Here is a 16,431-nt window from a genome sequence, read left to right on the forward strand (position 1 = left end):
ATTCTCATACTCAAGAAATACATGTACTTATGGATAGAAGAACAAGCCTCACGACTTGACGATAAGGATTGGCTGACAACATATTATAATTACAATTTCTGGATCCCTTACTATGCTACGTGGAATGAAGCTAGTGCAAAGATACATATGAAGGTCAATCGTTTGCGTCAATGCCCCTCTAAAGGACACCTTCTATTATTCGTATGCATATTGGCAAAGCTACATATCTTTAGGAAGATCGATTTCCACTTCCACAAACTCTCGCACAAACTAGCTCCACAAGATATCATCGATTTAACAATATGTATAAAAAGACATTGTAATTATGAAGAACTCAAATTAGCAACAGCAGTCAACTTCATTTACAAGTAACACTTTCATTCTTTACACTGCTCTACTCAACTCTTTCCTCACCTTTCGTTACCTTGATTGTCAAGTATTAATTTTGTCAGTGAGTAAAGCAGAGATATACCATGTAGCAACAACTGATTGGTTTCTATAAAAAAGAGCTTCAAATAAAGCATCTCTCTTTAGACAAACCTTGCTCGTCATCTTTTCTATTGCATGTCACCATTCATTACCTTCGCTAACAACCATTACCCTCCTTCAATCGTGACCAATCAAGGCATATTAGTTACTTCGCGCACGGAGTAGGTTCGGAAACCAAATTGAACTTTCACAGTCGGGCGGGTAAGCAGAACGATGAGGGCAGTCGTGCAAAGAGTCCTATCTGCAAAAGTGGTGGTGAGCATCGGATTCCTCTTTGTAGTGCTTGCCTCACTGGATGCAAAGCTGAAATACACTTGCGCTTTTCCTTGTAGGTAGACGGGGAGACCATATCCCAGATTGGACCTGGCATTCTCGTGCTTGTTGGCCTTTTAGAGAGTGATGTCGACTTTGATGCAGATTTCATGTATGGTTATGTAATTGATGTGTGCAACTTTGCAGTGACCAGATAACATACTGCTATTTAACAGTGTTGATGCAGGTGTTTAGAGGCATTTTCCATGATATACAGGTGTGTTTAGGGGCATTTTTCAGAAATTTTAGGAGTGTGCTATGTGCATGCGCAAGCTCGCATGCCAATCAATAATATTTGTGCCCAACATGTACTCATGTGACATTTTATGCATGCATACATTGTGAATGTTAATTTTTCAAACTTGAAGATTTCAATCCTTACCTGCAACGATGCAAAGGATAAATCAGATGCAGGTTATTGGGGCATGACTTCACAACTTGTTCCACTTATAAACCTTTACATATAGATATATCTCCCAACACTACTGTTTTAGTCTATGACATCCCTTCAAGAGGATTTTAGTGTTCCAGACAAACCAATAAAATACCTTATAGATTTCAAACCAATGGTCGTCACTCAACAGAAAACCCGACTCAGTTTATCAATACTTTCACTCGAAGTAGATAAAGATTCAATACTACTGTGACAAATTTTTTTACAAGCCCTTATATCGATAAGAATGCTTACAAGTTTCAAATGTGATACTCATACTTTTGACAAAGATGGGACAAGCTGCAGATATGATCAGTTTTTAGTTTGGTAAAATAGTTATGGTCATTAATAGTGCCATGACATGGGATTTATCAGTCATGGGAGGGAGTGTCTCGATTGTGACTATGTTATAGTATTATATCTAGTCCTAGATGCAGATACAAGGAGTGACATGCTAAGGAGGACCCCTGCGATTGGATGGTCACGACTCTTTGCTCTAAAGACATGCCTCTTTGCCAAAAGCCACACCCCTTCGACGACCGGTCAGACCCTTTCACCCAATGGTTGCAACTCTTCGTCCAAAGGATGTATCTTTACGCCTAAAGTAATGTCTCTTCACCATGAGACGTGTTGTGACTCTGTCTCCTATATAAGGAGCCTATTGTACTCAGTTTTCAAGCATTCGTTCAATCAATCAAACAATAGTATTCTCGTCTCTTGATTCTCAGTATGAAGAAATCCGTACAACATGCCACGTGATTAGTCAATAATGTAAAATGCGAAAGTTCGTATGGGTTGCCACGTGGCATTGTCAACGTAAATCCTGGGCATCTGTATAATTGCCACGTCAGCATCTTTTACGTAAGGTTGAGGGTCCTCCTTTATTTTATTGTTCTTTGGGTCACCTGGGCCCTATTGAACGAGGTCTCATAAGTTGATAGGAACTCATCTTAAAAAATTAGACCCCTCGACCGAAATCTGCAAGTTGGCTTAGTTCTTTAGTGGCTTGACACGTCAGCAGTTGTGACATCCCCCCTTCTTGAAAGGAGAGCTATCTGCGATTACAACATTTATGCAAAACAATTCAAGTTAGTTCTAAAATTTCCAAGGGTCATTCCGAGGGTCATTCAGTAGCACACTCACATCGCGCTGATTTGTAACGGGTGTCTCGTTCTATATTGGAGCTTTTGATATTCTGGCGTAGCAAAATTAGCTATAACAACCAAACCATTGATCTCTAACGGATGTCTCGATGCACTAATAACTACATACTTAGGCAATCCCACCCAATTAGGAATATTTAGTGGTTGGCACATCACAATGCAATACAAATGCTCACATATGCATGCTACAATACACAACGAACAATGCCGCTAAGCAATCCCTCGAAACAGACGGTTTGCGGTATGAAGCTACTCAACGACCATCTCGTCACTAACCCCACAAATAACCTAAAAAGATCGGAGCCATGAGCTCAGAGGACTGATACAACCAAACACTCCTCAGACCGCAACCTGAGTTGCTAAGAGGTATCAAACATACTACTAAACGCTCCCCAAACATCTTGTTGCGTCGTTCACAGGTTTTCCAGCGTGGAACACTTCCCAGACATCCCATCTGTGTTGTTCCCAGTTTTTCAAGTGTACATTAAAAGGCCTTCCAAACATCCCGACCGTAGCATGGTCCAAGCTCTTGAATCATCGAAACTGGCTTGGTTAGATAGTGTTCCTATAGTGGTGATGATAGTCCGATTATATAGAAATCGCATTGGGCCTCCAAGGTTATCAGCTCGGGAAGAGACACCAATTGTTATATGTCCAAAAATTTCAAGTCGTAATCTACTAGGGTTTCCGTGGCAAGCATTTCAAGATACCCCATACTACCAGAAGCTGCGCTTTAAAGGAAGATGTCTGAAGGCATGTAACTTTGGACAAAAATTTTCTTGAAAGCTTGCCAAGTCCTTCGAGTGTGCGGCTTGGTAGCTAAAGACATCCACCACTTCATGGCATTGCCTCTGAGAAAAATGGTGGCTTAAAAAAAAGCTTTGATCCTTCTCTTGTAAGTGGTCTTGGGTTCTTTATGGCTTATGCCCCTTAAGACAGAGCGATGAAGACGGGGATGCACGATAGACTAAGGGTGGAGTGGGTAGTAAGTCTTTGGCAGTGACCCAAAGATTCTTTGATATTTTTTTTGAAAAATTTAGAAGCGCCATCTTGCTTTGTCTGCTCTTTGATAGGGCGGTATGCTTTCAGAAAAGCACACCATAGTTACCCAGGAACGGCTTCTAAAGCGCCTTGAACGTCGGAACTGCGTTCCTGTCACAATTGTTGTAAGGTGCAGCGGAAGTGAATGTTGAACTTTGCTCAAGATGAGTGCTCCGAATTGTGCTCAAGGTTCCTTTTACTTAGGGAAGGGAGAGCCTTCCGTTCTTTAATGAGAGAGTGCAATGGACACAAACAAAGTGAATGGACACTGTGAGTGAAGGTGCTGAGACTGAGAGATAGAGAGAGAAGAATACGACACCAGAATTTTGTCAAACCCTCCTCCAAAGGCCCCACTCTCTATGGCGAGAGTGGTCTACTATTGATTGCACAAATCTCTACAATTCTTGGACTTGCCGACGATGAGGACGACGACGAGACGGGCTGAATTCTGAAAACGCTAATGGCTGAAAACTGCAAATCTTTATTTGCTGAATTCTGACTCTATGTCGGTGACGATGTCGATGGCGACGATGCGGCGACGACGTGCTGAAAACGCAGATGCTGAAATCTGCGTTTTCCGGGCTGAAACTGTAAACCTTGATGAATCTCACGGTGCGGCGAGGATCTGTTGCGTGAAGGTGAGATCTGCGAGGTTCGCGACTTCTTCTGCCGTGCCTAAAGGCTGAAAACTGAAAACGCTGGTCCTAGGGTTGAATCTGTCGCGATGATCTGCAAAAATGCTGAGTTGTTCTGCAGATGCAAAAACGCTAGGGCTGAAAACTGTCTTCTGTTGCTGCTGGTGGCCTGCAAGTGCAGAACGCTAGGCTCCTTGATTGGTCTTGCTGCTGCTGCTGCTGCTGCTGCTGTTGGTGGGACTGCTCTGCTGTGCAACTAACGCCAGGCTGCCTGTGGATGAAATCGCTAGGTCCTTGTAGATGCAAAAACGCTAGCCTTGTTGATGGGGAGGGTCTTGCTGAGAAGTTGCCTGTTGAGCGGTGCTCCTGCTGCCTCTTTTGCTAGAAAGTGCTAGCGCTAGGTTTGCTTATATACAAACTTAGCAAAATTGCCCTACCTACTTTTCAACAAAAGTCACTTAAAAATAAGAAGTGGAAAATGTCAAAAATAGGGAAAATAGGTCTATGCACTATAAAAATGCTAGTGATGGGATCTGACTGGAATCTGATGGTCATGCTGTGTGCAACCAGAGGATATGCATCTAATTAAGTGTCTCGACATGCACGGTCTGCGAATAGACTCACATAAGTGCCAGATCACTTCCTATTCTAGACTGACTTGACTGAACTGAACCGTGGTCATGCTGTAGCTTGTCCACGGACACATAGGGTTGGATGTGTCACGTGACAATTGTGACTATGTTGCAGTATTACATACACTCCTAGTTGCAGATACGCAAATGGCTATGCCAAGGAGAACCCCTACGCTTGGATGGTCACGACCTGTCATTCAAGAGACGTGCCTCTTCGCCAAAAGCCACACTCGTTCGACGACTGGTCACACCCCTTCGCTCTATGGGTGCGACTCTTCGTCCAATGGTTGCAGCTCTTCGCTGAAAGGATGTGTCTTTACGTCTAAAGTCGCGTCTCTTCACCATGAGACATGTCTTTTCATTCGTGTCTCTTCATCTCCTATATAAGGAGCCCTTGTATCACACATTCAATCAATCAACACAGAGTCTTCTGAGTCTTGTTTCTGAGTACAATTCAAGTTTCTTAAGTCTTAATCATGAGTTTAAGTAATTAATAAAGGATTAGCAACTAGAATCCTTACAGTGGTATTAGAGCCAAATTTTTTCTTGGGACCCGATGGTTGTGAGCCTCTCATCCTCGCCACTACCCTCTCCCCCTCCTTCCCGGAGTTGTATGGAAGCAATTGAAAGATGGTGCCTAATTGCCTACGTGTATGAGGTAACTCTTAACTGTTCTATTTAATTCTATGCACATCAGAGACAAATAAAGGGCAGATAGTAGTGTGTGTGTGTGTGGGGCGTACCTGGACCATGTGTGTGGCGTACCTGCCGTGTATGTGACATTGCAATAAGTACTTGGCGAGTCTGCAACTCTTCGCCACACCCCTTCCCAAGCAGCAGCGGCAGCCCTCACCAAGTGTCAGCACTCCCAGCGATCAGCTTCTGGCATCGTTTGCGTTCTTTTACTTCGCTGGCTGAATGGTATGTCGCTGCGTTTTTATTCTACGCTGGCTGGACTTAATAATTCAGCCTCAACTTATCAAGTGACTGCCCCAAAATTGGGTGGCTGGCCACTATACTCACTTCAAGTTATTAAACCAACTTTGGAAGCCAGCGCCATGTATCTTCGCATGCTCTTGCCAAGGAGATCCTCTAGTGCCAGAGCATGCACAGATGCACATCAGCCTCCTTGTGGCACTCCGCGTGTACTGGGCCCTGGCCCCACACTCCTCATAGACGATGACGGCTATGATGTGCCGGTTCCATATTTGTCTTACGTAGACAATCTACTGGAAGAAGTCATCCCCGAGAATCCTTCTTTGCCTTTACTGGCTCCTGCACCAGAACCTCTTCCCGCTCGCGAGATTATCCTCATCTCCGATTCGCCGGAATCTGACATCATAATTTGCAGCGATCCACCTGTACCTATTTCTGCACCCATCCCAGAGCGGGCAGTTCCGGACCCGAGATTATTACCCGATCCTAGAGCCGGAACCCGTTCTAAACATAATTTCCGCTCTCGGAGTACCCGTCCCAGAACTTGTTCCCAGAATTTGCACCTGTTCGTTATTTCCTTTGAGACATAACCATGCAAAATTCTCAGGACGAAGGTGGTCAATTTGACGATGCCCTTACTCTCATCAAAGAGCAGATGGCCACACTTTCCACAAGTCTCACATCACTACACACTCGTTTGGATCAGATGCAGACGCAAAACAATTCCCAGAATCATCCTACAACTTCTCGGACTACACATGTTGATTCAACACCTTCGTCTGAAGCTTGAGTGGACGAACCAAAGGAACCAGATCCAACTGAAGAGGTAGACAATCGTGAACTTCAATTACTTTATAAATTTTTTAATGCTGCACAGAAGAAGCTTGATGTTAAACTGTCGGAACAGTATAATGGTCGCCACGACAAGCGCGTGCTGGACCAATGGCTGTTCAAAATGGAGGTCTACTTGTCCAACATGGACTTGGTCGAAAGTAAAAAAGTTGCGCTTTCTAGTTCCCTGCTCAAAGACACAACATTTGGTGGCAATGACGGGTTGTTGACGGTAAACACACACCTTCTTGGGATAAATTCCGGCGTGCTATTCGCAAGGCGTTCGAACCTGCCAATGCGGATTTTCATGCCCGGTCCTCTCTTTGCCGCCTGAGCCAAACAGGTTCCTTGGCAGTGTACATCACAGAGTTCCAAAGACTAACTCTGGAGATAGAGACCCTTAGTCCCTCTGATAAACTTCACAGCTTTATCGACGGACTCGAACCCAACCTGAAGGACGATGTGCACAAATACAACCCTACCACCTTGGATGTTGCAATTGCCTATGTGGAGCGTCTTGGCGATAATTGGCGCCCTACAAGGAATTTTCTCCCTGGTGACAGACCTTCAAACAGCGCTCGCTTTTCACAGCGCGATCGCAGAGACAGGTATAGCCAAAGTCAGCAACATTAATCTCAGTTCAGACAGTAAGCCACAACACCTTATTCAACTTCAAGGTTCTATTTTCAAGATCGACAATCTCAAAGTAGATCTTTTTTAAATGTTCCTCTACTTGATCGTGGTAAAGGACGTGATTTTTCTCAAGATCGGCATTCCAATACTCAGCAAGGATCTTAGTCAAATGCATCTTTGACTTCAAAGAAGGAAGGATCATGTACAATTTGCGGTAGTGACCACCATCGATGGTGTCAATGTCCAAAGAGACCAAATCCGTCTAATTTGAAAAGAAATTCCAACACGAAAACATCATCGAATTCTGAACAACCAGATTCTGCTAAGGATAAAGGAAAATCTGTGGTCAATACGATTCGTGTCGTAGAGGATACGACTATTCTTATGAAGCATGCTCGATGCAATTCTTCAGTTTTGTAGCCTCTCTCAAAGCAAGTTTTGAGTCTTCTTGGAACTCTCTGTAACAGACTTGGACACTCCAAGTCAAGAATCAATCACGACAGCACCAAATAACCACTTCAAAACAGTTCACGGTTCACAAGAGATTTGCACTGGCCCGGCGGAGTTCCGTGCCTAGAGATATTGGCCCCAAAGAGTGGTGCCCCTTTCGGTATTTCTTTTTTTTTTTCTGAGAAAAAGATCCTTCTATTAGTTAATGAAAACTGCCCATAGGGCTACAACCGCCTTTGCAAGAGAGGGCTACAACAAACATGATGGGGAGACTCTCCCAATGAAAAAAACAGCATATATACAATGAGGCTAAATCAAGAGATGGGAGGAGGGAAGAGCCACACAGGTGGACGGTAGTGCCATCTGAGCACACCTTGGACTATGGTGTAGAAAGGCCCAGGGCGCCAGAGTCGAAGGAAAGCCTCGCGGCGCTCCCACATGCAGTCGGAGTTGCCATGTAGTCCCTCAAGCTTTCCTCTGAGAGTATGGATCAGCTCTAGCCAAAAGTCACGAACAGTCTCTGCTGGTGGCACAGGGTGAGCCTCAAAGATGCGGAAACAGCGGGCCCGCTAGATGAACGAGAGTGTCAGGCCACTGATGAGCTCCCAACACTCCTCTCTGTCACTGCACCACTCCTGTGGAGTAAGCTCTGTAGAGCAGGCTGGAGTGTAGGTCGCCCCCCTTGCATCACTATCATCCTGCTGGTGGAAGATAGCTCAAACTGAAGTGCCGGGCCCGTGAGGGTGGACCAAGCCGTTGCCCCCCAAGTGTACTGTCGAGCCGTGGAGAGAGCAGGCATCAGCCGAAGAACTCGTAGCCACACTTGCTAGGCCGAGGGACAGTCCCAAAGACAGTGACGCTGACTCTCCACCAAATGGTCACAAGCTGCACATGCGGCCGAGAGACCACTATGCACTAGCCAGCTCCCTACTGCTGTAGCTCTGTGTGCGACCAACCACTGAAACAAGGTGACTCGCCGCGGCTGTCTGGAGTCCCACAACCTCTCCCAAAAGGATGCCAAGAACTCGACTGTGAGACCCTCCTCTTGCCAATGACGTGCTGTAGCGGGGCGGGCCTCTCTCTGTGCTGCTAGTATATGACGTCCCAATCGAACAGTGTACTGAAAGAACGGGACTCTTGGGTGGTCTGCAGAAGAGAAGGGGTCCCTCCATAGCCACTCACCAGGATCCCACTGTACTCCTGCCAGTGGACAACACTCCCAAGCCCACAGCCTCCAGTGTCTAGTCTCAAGAGCTGCTGGGTCAGGGTCTATGACGCAAGTCCTCCCACAGATGCCCACTACTCGGATCCTCTGAAAACAACACTCTGCTACCTGCGGGGCCTCTACTGCAACTCGTTGTAGTCGTCCCCCACCCTGCATCTCGAAGAACAGGGCTGGGACAGTCTCTGAGTAGGCCTTGACTGAGATGAGAACCTCCAGTCGTGTGAAGGCTCCCATCCACCGCGGTGCTACTGGCTCGAGAGGTGTGAGTCACTCAGCTGGAACTGACTATGCGATGTCCTGACACATGCTCTGCACCCCTCTCATGCCCTGTAGAGCTGGAACCCCTGAACCTCCTCTGACAAACCTGTGAACTCTAGCCAGTCACCTAGAGAGCGCGCTGGACTTGCTGCCATGGGACCCTAGGAAACATGAGGCCGACTACCAACCAAGTGGCCTCTCTGAGTGCTAACCATGGGGTTCCAGACAAGGGGCTGTCGTAGGCGCTCCTCCGTGCAAGAAGGCTGTGTCTGCTCCAGCCCTCGCCGCAAGAGCTCCCAAGATCGAAGCAAGCTCACACCGAAGCGATCCTCCAGTCTCCTGCTCAAACCAACTCTGCGCATCTCTGTAAAGATCCATCTGGTCGAAGGTTGCCAAGGGCCTCCTGGCTGAGGCACCCTGGCACGAATCCGCTGTAGCAAGAGCTCCTACCAGGGCTCCTCACTTGGAAGAAGTCCTCTGACGATGAACTTCCCAAGAAGGGCTCTGCTCTGCTGTGCTGGATCAATGATCACAAGCCCTCCCTGAGAACAAGGAAGCGTGATGACCTGCCAAGCCACCTTGGCTCGGGCTATCTGAGTGTCACATCCTGACCAAAGGAAGTTCCTGATCAGCCTCTCTACCTGGCTGATACAAGAACTCGAGAAGATCCAGCAGGAAGTGATGTACCACATAGTCGCCAACAACACCTGGTTGGCAACTACTACTCTGCCAACCAGAGAAAGTCGTGCTGAGCTCCAATGTAACAACTTTCTCCTGATAGACACGAGAAGGGGAGCAATCTGCTGTTCGGGAGACAAGTCCAAACCAACCTGACAACCCAAGTATCGAACTGCAGTCCCTTGGGGAATCCACTTGAAGCCCTCTCCTGGCATCCAATCTGGCACAGGAGCACTACCAACCGAGAAAGCCACAGTCTTTCTCCAATTGATCAGTGCGCCCGATGCATAGCAGAAGGTCGCCAAAGCCTGCTCACATCTGTGAAGATTGGCCTCCTGGCCATCTAGGTACAAGGCTGAGTCATCGGCAAACTCAGCGTCAAGTAGCTCATCTCCCCGAATAGGGAGTGCTAAGCCCCTTAGACCAACCTGCCGTGACACCAAAAATCTGCTCATCACCTCCGCATAGAACAGAAAGAGAAAGGGGGCAAGAGGACAGCCCTGTCTGACCGAACGTGTAAGCACGAAGCAATCGCCTCTACCTCCTGCCAAAAGTACCCGACTGTGAGCCTGTCTGTACAAGGCTGACACCCCTCTGATCCAAGCATCTGAGAAGCCCATCCTGCGTAGAGTGCCCTCTAGAAAGTCCCAGTCAACTCTATCGTATGCCTTCTCAAAATCAAGAAGAAGAATCACGAGGTCCTCACCACGGAGCCGTGCCAGGGCAAAAGCCTCCCAAAAAGTAAAGATGTTGTCAAGGATACTGCGTTCCTTGACAAAACCTGTCTGGGTCCCATGTATAAGGCTCTCTAAAAGTGGATGAATCCTCAAACTCAGAGCCTTGGCAAGAATTTTGTAGGCTGAGTTGAGGATGGTGATGGGGCACCACTGTTGAATCTCATCCAAGGAGCCACCCTCCTTGGGAATGAGGTAAATCAGGCCCTCACTCATGTTGTCAGGCAACACTCCTGTGTGCAAAATGTACTGAAAAGCACTACAGAGATCTGGGCCAAGCAGGTCCCAGTACTCCAAGAAAAAGCTGGGAGTCAACCCGTCCTCACCGGGACAGCTACCACGGGGGAGGGCCCTAAGAGCCGTGTGCAGCTCCTCAAGCTGAAGCGGCATCTCTAGCCTCTGACGCATCTCCTCAGTCACAAGACAAGGCATCTGTGCCCAAACCTGCTCCCTGCATGCATCTTGCCGCTCTGACTGGGGCTCTGCAGACAGTAGCTCACGGTAGAAGTCACTAGCAACTGCACGCATATCCTCGGGCTCACAAGCAACTGACCCGTCGGGCCTCCTCAACTGACTGACCTTGGCATGCAAGTGCCTAGGTCCCACTGTCTCAAAGAAAGCACCAGTCACTCTGTCACCCACCTGAGTCCACTGAGATGCCTGTCGGTGAAAAGCAAACTCATGTCGCCTCTCCTCTGTGCTAGCAAGCTCCTGTCGAGCCTGCTGTAACTGCTCCTCCAACCACGAACTGTTTGGATGATGCTCCTGCATCCTCTGTAGTGAAGCAATGCCCCGTCTGAGACACTGCTCCGCCTCTCTCGCTGCAGCCCAGCGAGCCAGAGACTCCTGAAGAAAAAAATGGCTGATCTGAGCTAGGCCTGAGGCCACTCTGTCAGCAGGAGAAGTCAGTCTGTCCATGCCCTCTATCCAGAGAGTCTCTACCCTCTCTCTGAGTGCTGAGTCCAGCAAGACCCTCTGTGGGATGCGGAGCATCATGCTCCCACTCCTCTGCCTGTCTGCCACTGTGAGGATCACTGGTGCATGGTCCGAGAAGGAGGTCCCTGCCAGGATGCCCACTGATCCTCCCAAGTCATTGAAGTGGTCACTTGTGTAGAAGCGATCTATCCACGATAGATTCACTCCTCCCACTTTGTGGTCCGATCGAGAGAAGGCAAGACTATCTGGGGGCCTCACAAAACCAGAGTGCTGCCATGTATCCGAGACCCTCAGAGTCATACAAAACCTCTCCCAAGCTGCCAACTCGACTCCATGCACCGTAGCATGGCTGCAAGCAATCTTGTCAGAAGGGTCCTCCAACATGTTGAAGTCCCCTCCTATGCACCAATGATTTGCCTGTGGCAGAGACTCAACAATCTGTGACCAAAACTCTGCACGAGCACTCGCCACATTGGGCGCATAGATGTTCAGGAAACCCACAAGGCCACCCTGAACCTGCATAGTAATCCACTGAGCCCTGCCTGGCACAATGATCCCTCTGCCCACAATGGCCTGCTGCAATGAATCCGCAATAGTCATACATACCCCACCCTAGATGCCTCCAGGTCCAAAAGCAGCTGACCAAAAAGTATCATATCGTCCATGCAAAAGCTGACCACATCGCCGAATGCGGCTCTCAAACAGATGGTGCTCCTGAAGCATAAGGAGATCAATCTCTCCTCCCACAAGGCATCGCTGAAGCTCCTGACGCAATTGGCCCCACTGACGCTGAAACTGGGGCCCACCTAGTCCCTGCACGTTCCATGAGACGATCCTCATGGGGACCAGAGAGAACAGATGCTGCCGCAACAACTAGACGGGCTATCTTCGAGGCTGGCTTGAATGGGGAGTAATCCGCATCCGAGCGTCCTCTAGATAGGCGTGACTGCAGTGAGTGCCTAGCTCACGCCCAGGCAGAGCGAGCCGTGCGTAAAGCAACCTCCTCTGTCTAGGAGTCCTCATGAATGTACACATAGCATGGCAAACACTGCGTGTCAGCAAAGAAGTAAACCACAATGTGCCTACATCCTACTGAGTCTTGGGGTGTCACCGCAAATGTAAGGTGCAGCGGAATGAATGTTGTATTTTCTCAAGATTAGTGATCTTTATTGCTCAAGGTTCCTTTTAGTTCTTAGGGAAAGAGAGAGCTTTCCGTCTTATGGAGAATGCTATGATCACGAACAAAGTGAGTGGATATTGTGCGTTCAAGTGAATGAGACTGAGAGAAGGAGAGAGAAGAGATACGACACCCGAGAGGTTGTAAAACCCTCCTTCGAAGGCCCCACTCTCGTCGGCGAGAGTGGTCTACTTTGATTGCACAAAGGTGTACAATGCGAATGCAATGGACTGATGCAATGGGACTATGCCGATGACGACGACGACTTGATGGCTGAAATCTGAGATCTTCTAATCGCTGAATTCTGGGACTGTTTCGGTGGCTGAAAATGACTGTTTTGACTGCGTTTTTATGGCTGAAAATGGGGGGAACATCTGCAACTGTCTAGGGGCTGATCTGCTACTGTTTCATAGGTTGAAAACTGCGAGAATCCAACTGCTGAATTCTGCGTTTTTGTTACTGCTGAGCTGGCGTTTTTGACAAGGCTGAAAAAACGCTGAATTTGCAAGTGATGCTGGCGTTTTTGTCAAGGCTGAAAAACGCTGGCTGGGATGTATCTGCTGAGGTTGGAAATGCCAGGCAAGAGGACTTGTAGGCGATGGCTTGCTAGGAGGAAACGCCAAAGGGAAGGAGTGGATGGTGAGGGTCTACTGCTGAGGGGGGTAACCGCTGAGAAGTTGCCTGTTGAGCGGGAAGCTCCTGCTACCTCTTTTGCCAGAAAGTGCTAACTTGGGTTTGCTTATATATTAACTTAGCAAATTGCCTTACCTACTTTTGTTGGAAAGTCACTTAAAAATAATAAGTGAAAATGCCAATAAATAGGAAAATAGGCTAAATGCACTGGAAAATTCCCCTAACTGATGCTAATGGATTCTGATGGGAATTCCGATGATCATGCTGTGTGCAACCGGAGGATATGCATCTATGCTAAGTGACTGGGCATGCACGGTCTACGAATAGACTCACAAAAGTGCCAGATCACTGCTAATCTAGACTTGACTGAACTGTCTGAACGCTGCTGTGGTGTAGCTTGTCCACGGACACATAGGGTTGGGATGTGTCACGTGACAGCAAACTTGGCCAATGGCCACAAAGTCTATAGCATGTCTGTAACTCATAGTTCTCCCATGTGGTGAGAGAACTCTAGGACCTGTGTATGCAACCATCCCAACACTGAGTCGAGAGTCCACTCTGTCTCAGCCCTGCCGCAGAGGGGGAAGGAGAAACCAACTGCTGAGTCCAAGGCCTCTGTCCCCCTAGCGGCAAGGAAAAGAATATGGACCCTGAAGCAGGTTGCCTCATGGTCTGCTGAGGGATCGCCGAGAAAATGAGTGAAGCCGTAGTCGAAGAAGTCCCAGCGGTGCCGGATGTCAATGCGCGTCAGACCCCGAGGGATAGCTGCAAGGGAAGATGTCTGTACCTGTAGAGGGGGCCGTAAGAAAGGCTGACCCTCTCTCGCTAGGCGACTTGTGGCAAAGGCGCTGCCAAGAGATCTCCTAGCCGCCGGAGAAGGCTCTGCCCCCTGGGTCGACTGTGGAACTGGAGTAGGAGGAGGGGGCGAAGGAGCTGGGGGAAGCGGTGGAGCAGAGGGGCGGGAGGGGGCGACAGAGGTAGAGGGGCGAGGTGAAGAGGCGGCAGGAGCAAAAGGCGGGGGGGAGGATGAGGAAGAGGGGGGGAACTCTGGGGGGAAGAGGCTGTCGAGGGTGCAGCTGGGGTGGGGGCTGGAGCAGGGACCTCCTCCTGCTCTAGAGGACCAAAGCGGTTCCCCGTGGAAACCCACTGCTACTGAGTAGGGGCCTGAGGGCCACTCTGAGTGCCAGGCTGATGCTGTGGCCCCTATCGTCGTCTACCACGGACCTGCTGCCATCTCTCCTCCGCTGGAGCCCCAGGCTCGGAGGGTGGCTCAGCATGAGTGCGCCGTGTCTCTGTCTGTGGCTGCGGGCCAGCCCTGGCAGGCTGGGGCTGAGGCTGTGGTGCAGGTTGAGGCCTCCTCCGTGGACAGGCCTTCGCTAGATGGCCCATCTGTCGACAAATGAAGCACTGGTTCGGAAGGCCCGAATACTCCACACTCTGTCTAAACCAACCCCCACTCACCCGAGGCAAAAGAATAACCTTCGGGAGCGTGTGGGTGTCTCTGACCAAAACTCGAACTGAGGGGATGCCAGCCGCCTTGGCAGCTATTGATGCTGCCGTACGAGGTGTCTCCAGGACAGTCCCAATGGCTAAGCCGATCCTGGATAGAAGTGGTAAGTACTCCCTCCATAAACCCGGAAAGCAGACTGAGATGGGGATGTCTGCCTCCTCTACTAGAACATCCGAAGCCGGGTCAAAACCATGTCTCCACTGTCGGAAGTGGGTACATGCTGCTCGAATGGTCAGTGGACTCATGGTGATGACCTTGGACACCATCTCGGAGGTCTCAAACTCGCTTTGATAGTAACCCCGTCCAAGAATCTGGACATCCAAGATCTTGCCCACCTCTGCGAGAAGGTGGGCCCGGAGAAGGTCATCCAGCTCTCCTCTGCTAGGTCGGGTGCTGAGAATCTTGCAGATGACCGAAGTCGCCTGCAAACGCTCTACCTCTGTGGCAAGGTTCACTTGCTCTGTCGACGAAAGAGCAAGTCGAATGGTGGGCTCAGCGGGGTCGGGTGAGGGGGCTTCGGGCGAGTCCCTCTGTGGCGAAGCTGGAGCCTCCATCTGTGTCTACTGCTGTGGCGTAAGACGAGGGCGGCGGGCGGAATCTGCAACTTGGCACGCAAAGCACTGCCCCAAAAAGGACTCAATGCTGTAGGTACCGACTTGCAGGATGCAATTGGGAGGAAAAAGAACAGGCGGGCCCGGGGGGGGGGGGGGGCTAATGCGGGAGCGTTGGCAGCAATAGGCGGGGGCGGCAATGGCGGGAGCGGCTGCAATAGGGGGTCGGCAACAGATGGCAGTGGCGGCAGGGGTGGAAATGGCGGGCGGGGCTGCAGCAGCGGTAGTGGCGCGAGCTGTTACAGCAGGGGTGGGGCGCGAGCTGTTACAACAGGGGTGGGGCAGCGAAGGGAATACAGCAGTAGCGAGCTTATCCCTTTCGGTATTTCTTTATGTATTAATCAGTTCAAAGTACAAGAGTGGTTCGGGTCTCACTCTCAGACTCTGCGTCCAAATGCTCTGCAGAGTGGGAGCCCAAACCACATATTTTAATGTTTATAAAGGATGCCAAAAGCAGATCCCCAAAAGCTTCAGATCAAAAGCTCTCTCTCTCTCTTTCATAATCCACAATCTCTCACTTTTAATAAACTAAAAGTAAGCCTAACGTAGAGAAAAAGCAGATTCTGCCGCAAAAGCATCTCACGCCAAAAAGCAATCATGCGCCGTAATTTACGAGATTCTGCCACGTCATCATGCTTGCGCTTTTTCCGGGATTCCCCTACCGCCCTAGGGTTAGGGTTAGGTTTTTTGGCAGATTTTAGGGTTTGCAGGTTCATGCGCCGTAATTTACGAGATTCTGCCACGTCATCATGCTTGCGCTTTTTCCGGGATTCCCCTACTTCCCTAGGGTTAGGGTTTTTGGCAGATTTTAGGGTTTGCAGGTTTTAGGGTTAGGTTTCCACTTTTAGGGTTTTCAGCAGTAGTCAGGGTTAGGATTTCCTCTCGGGCAACCACGTCATCCCTTTGTGACACTCTCAACGGTCGCTCCATCAATATTTTGGTGGACAGCGGATGCTCGAATAATTTCGTCAGCACTCAGATAGTTCGACAGCTTGGCATGCATAAATTATTATTAATGAAGAAGTTTTTCCAAGTGATACTTCATTACCAGACAAAGATAAGGACATAGTTGCAGATTCTGAGTCTGAAGACGACTATGCTTTCTTTGATTCTT

The 16,431-nt window shown here is 49.0% G+C and overlaps 1 protein-coding gene across 4 annotated transcripts in view; it reads left to right on the plus strand.

Annotated features, from left to right (window-relative positions):
- The first annotated feature begins 533 nt into the window (after nt 1-533).
- Nucleotides 534-16,431, plus strand: part of LOC147433287 (D-Tyr-tRNA(Tyr) deacylase family protein) — a 51,536-nt gene continuing 35,638 nt past the window's right edge. The window contains exons 1-3 of one of the 4 annotated variants that reach the window (XM_086492895.1): nt 534-744; nt 822-913; nt 989-1,018. In XM_086492895.1, coding sequence (XP_086349021.1) covers nt 703-744; nt 822-913; nt 989-1,018 — 164 coding nt within the window. In that variant the 5' untranslated portion in view covers nt 534-702. The remainder of the gene's footprint in view (nt 745-821; nt 914-988; nt 1,019-16,431) is intronic. The other 3 variants (XM_086492897.1, XM_086492896.1, XM_086492898.1) reach the window with 3 other exon arrangements.

Source organism: Adiantum capillus-veneris, chromosome 20 (genome assembly GCF_014529385.1).
Source record: "Adiantum capillus-veneris isolate H3 chromosome 20, ASM1452938v2, whole genome shotgun sequence".
Taxonomy (NCBI): Eukaryota; Viridiplantae; Streptophyta; class Polypodiopsida; order Polypodiales; family Pteridaceae; genus Adiantum; species Adiantum capillus-veneris.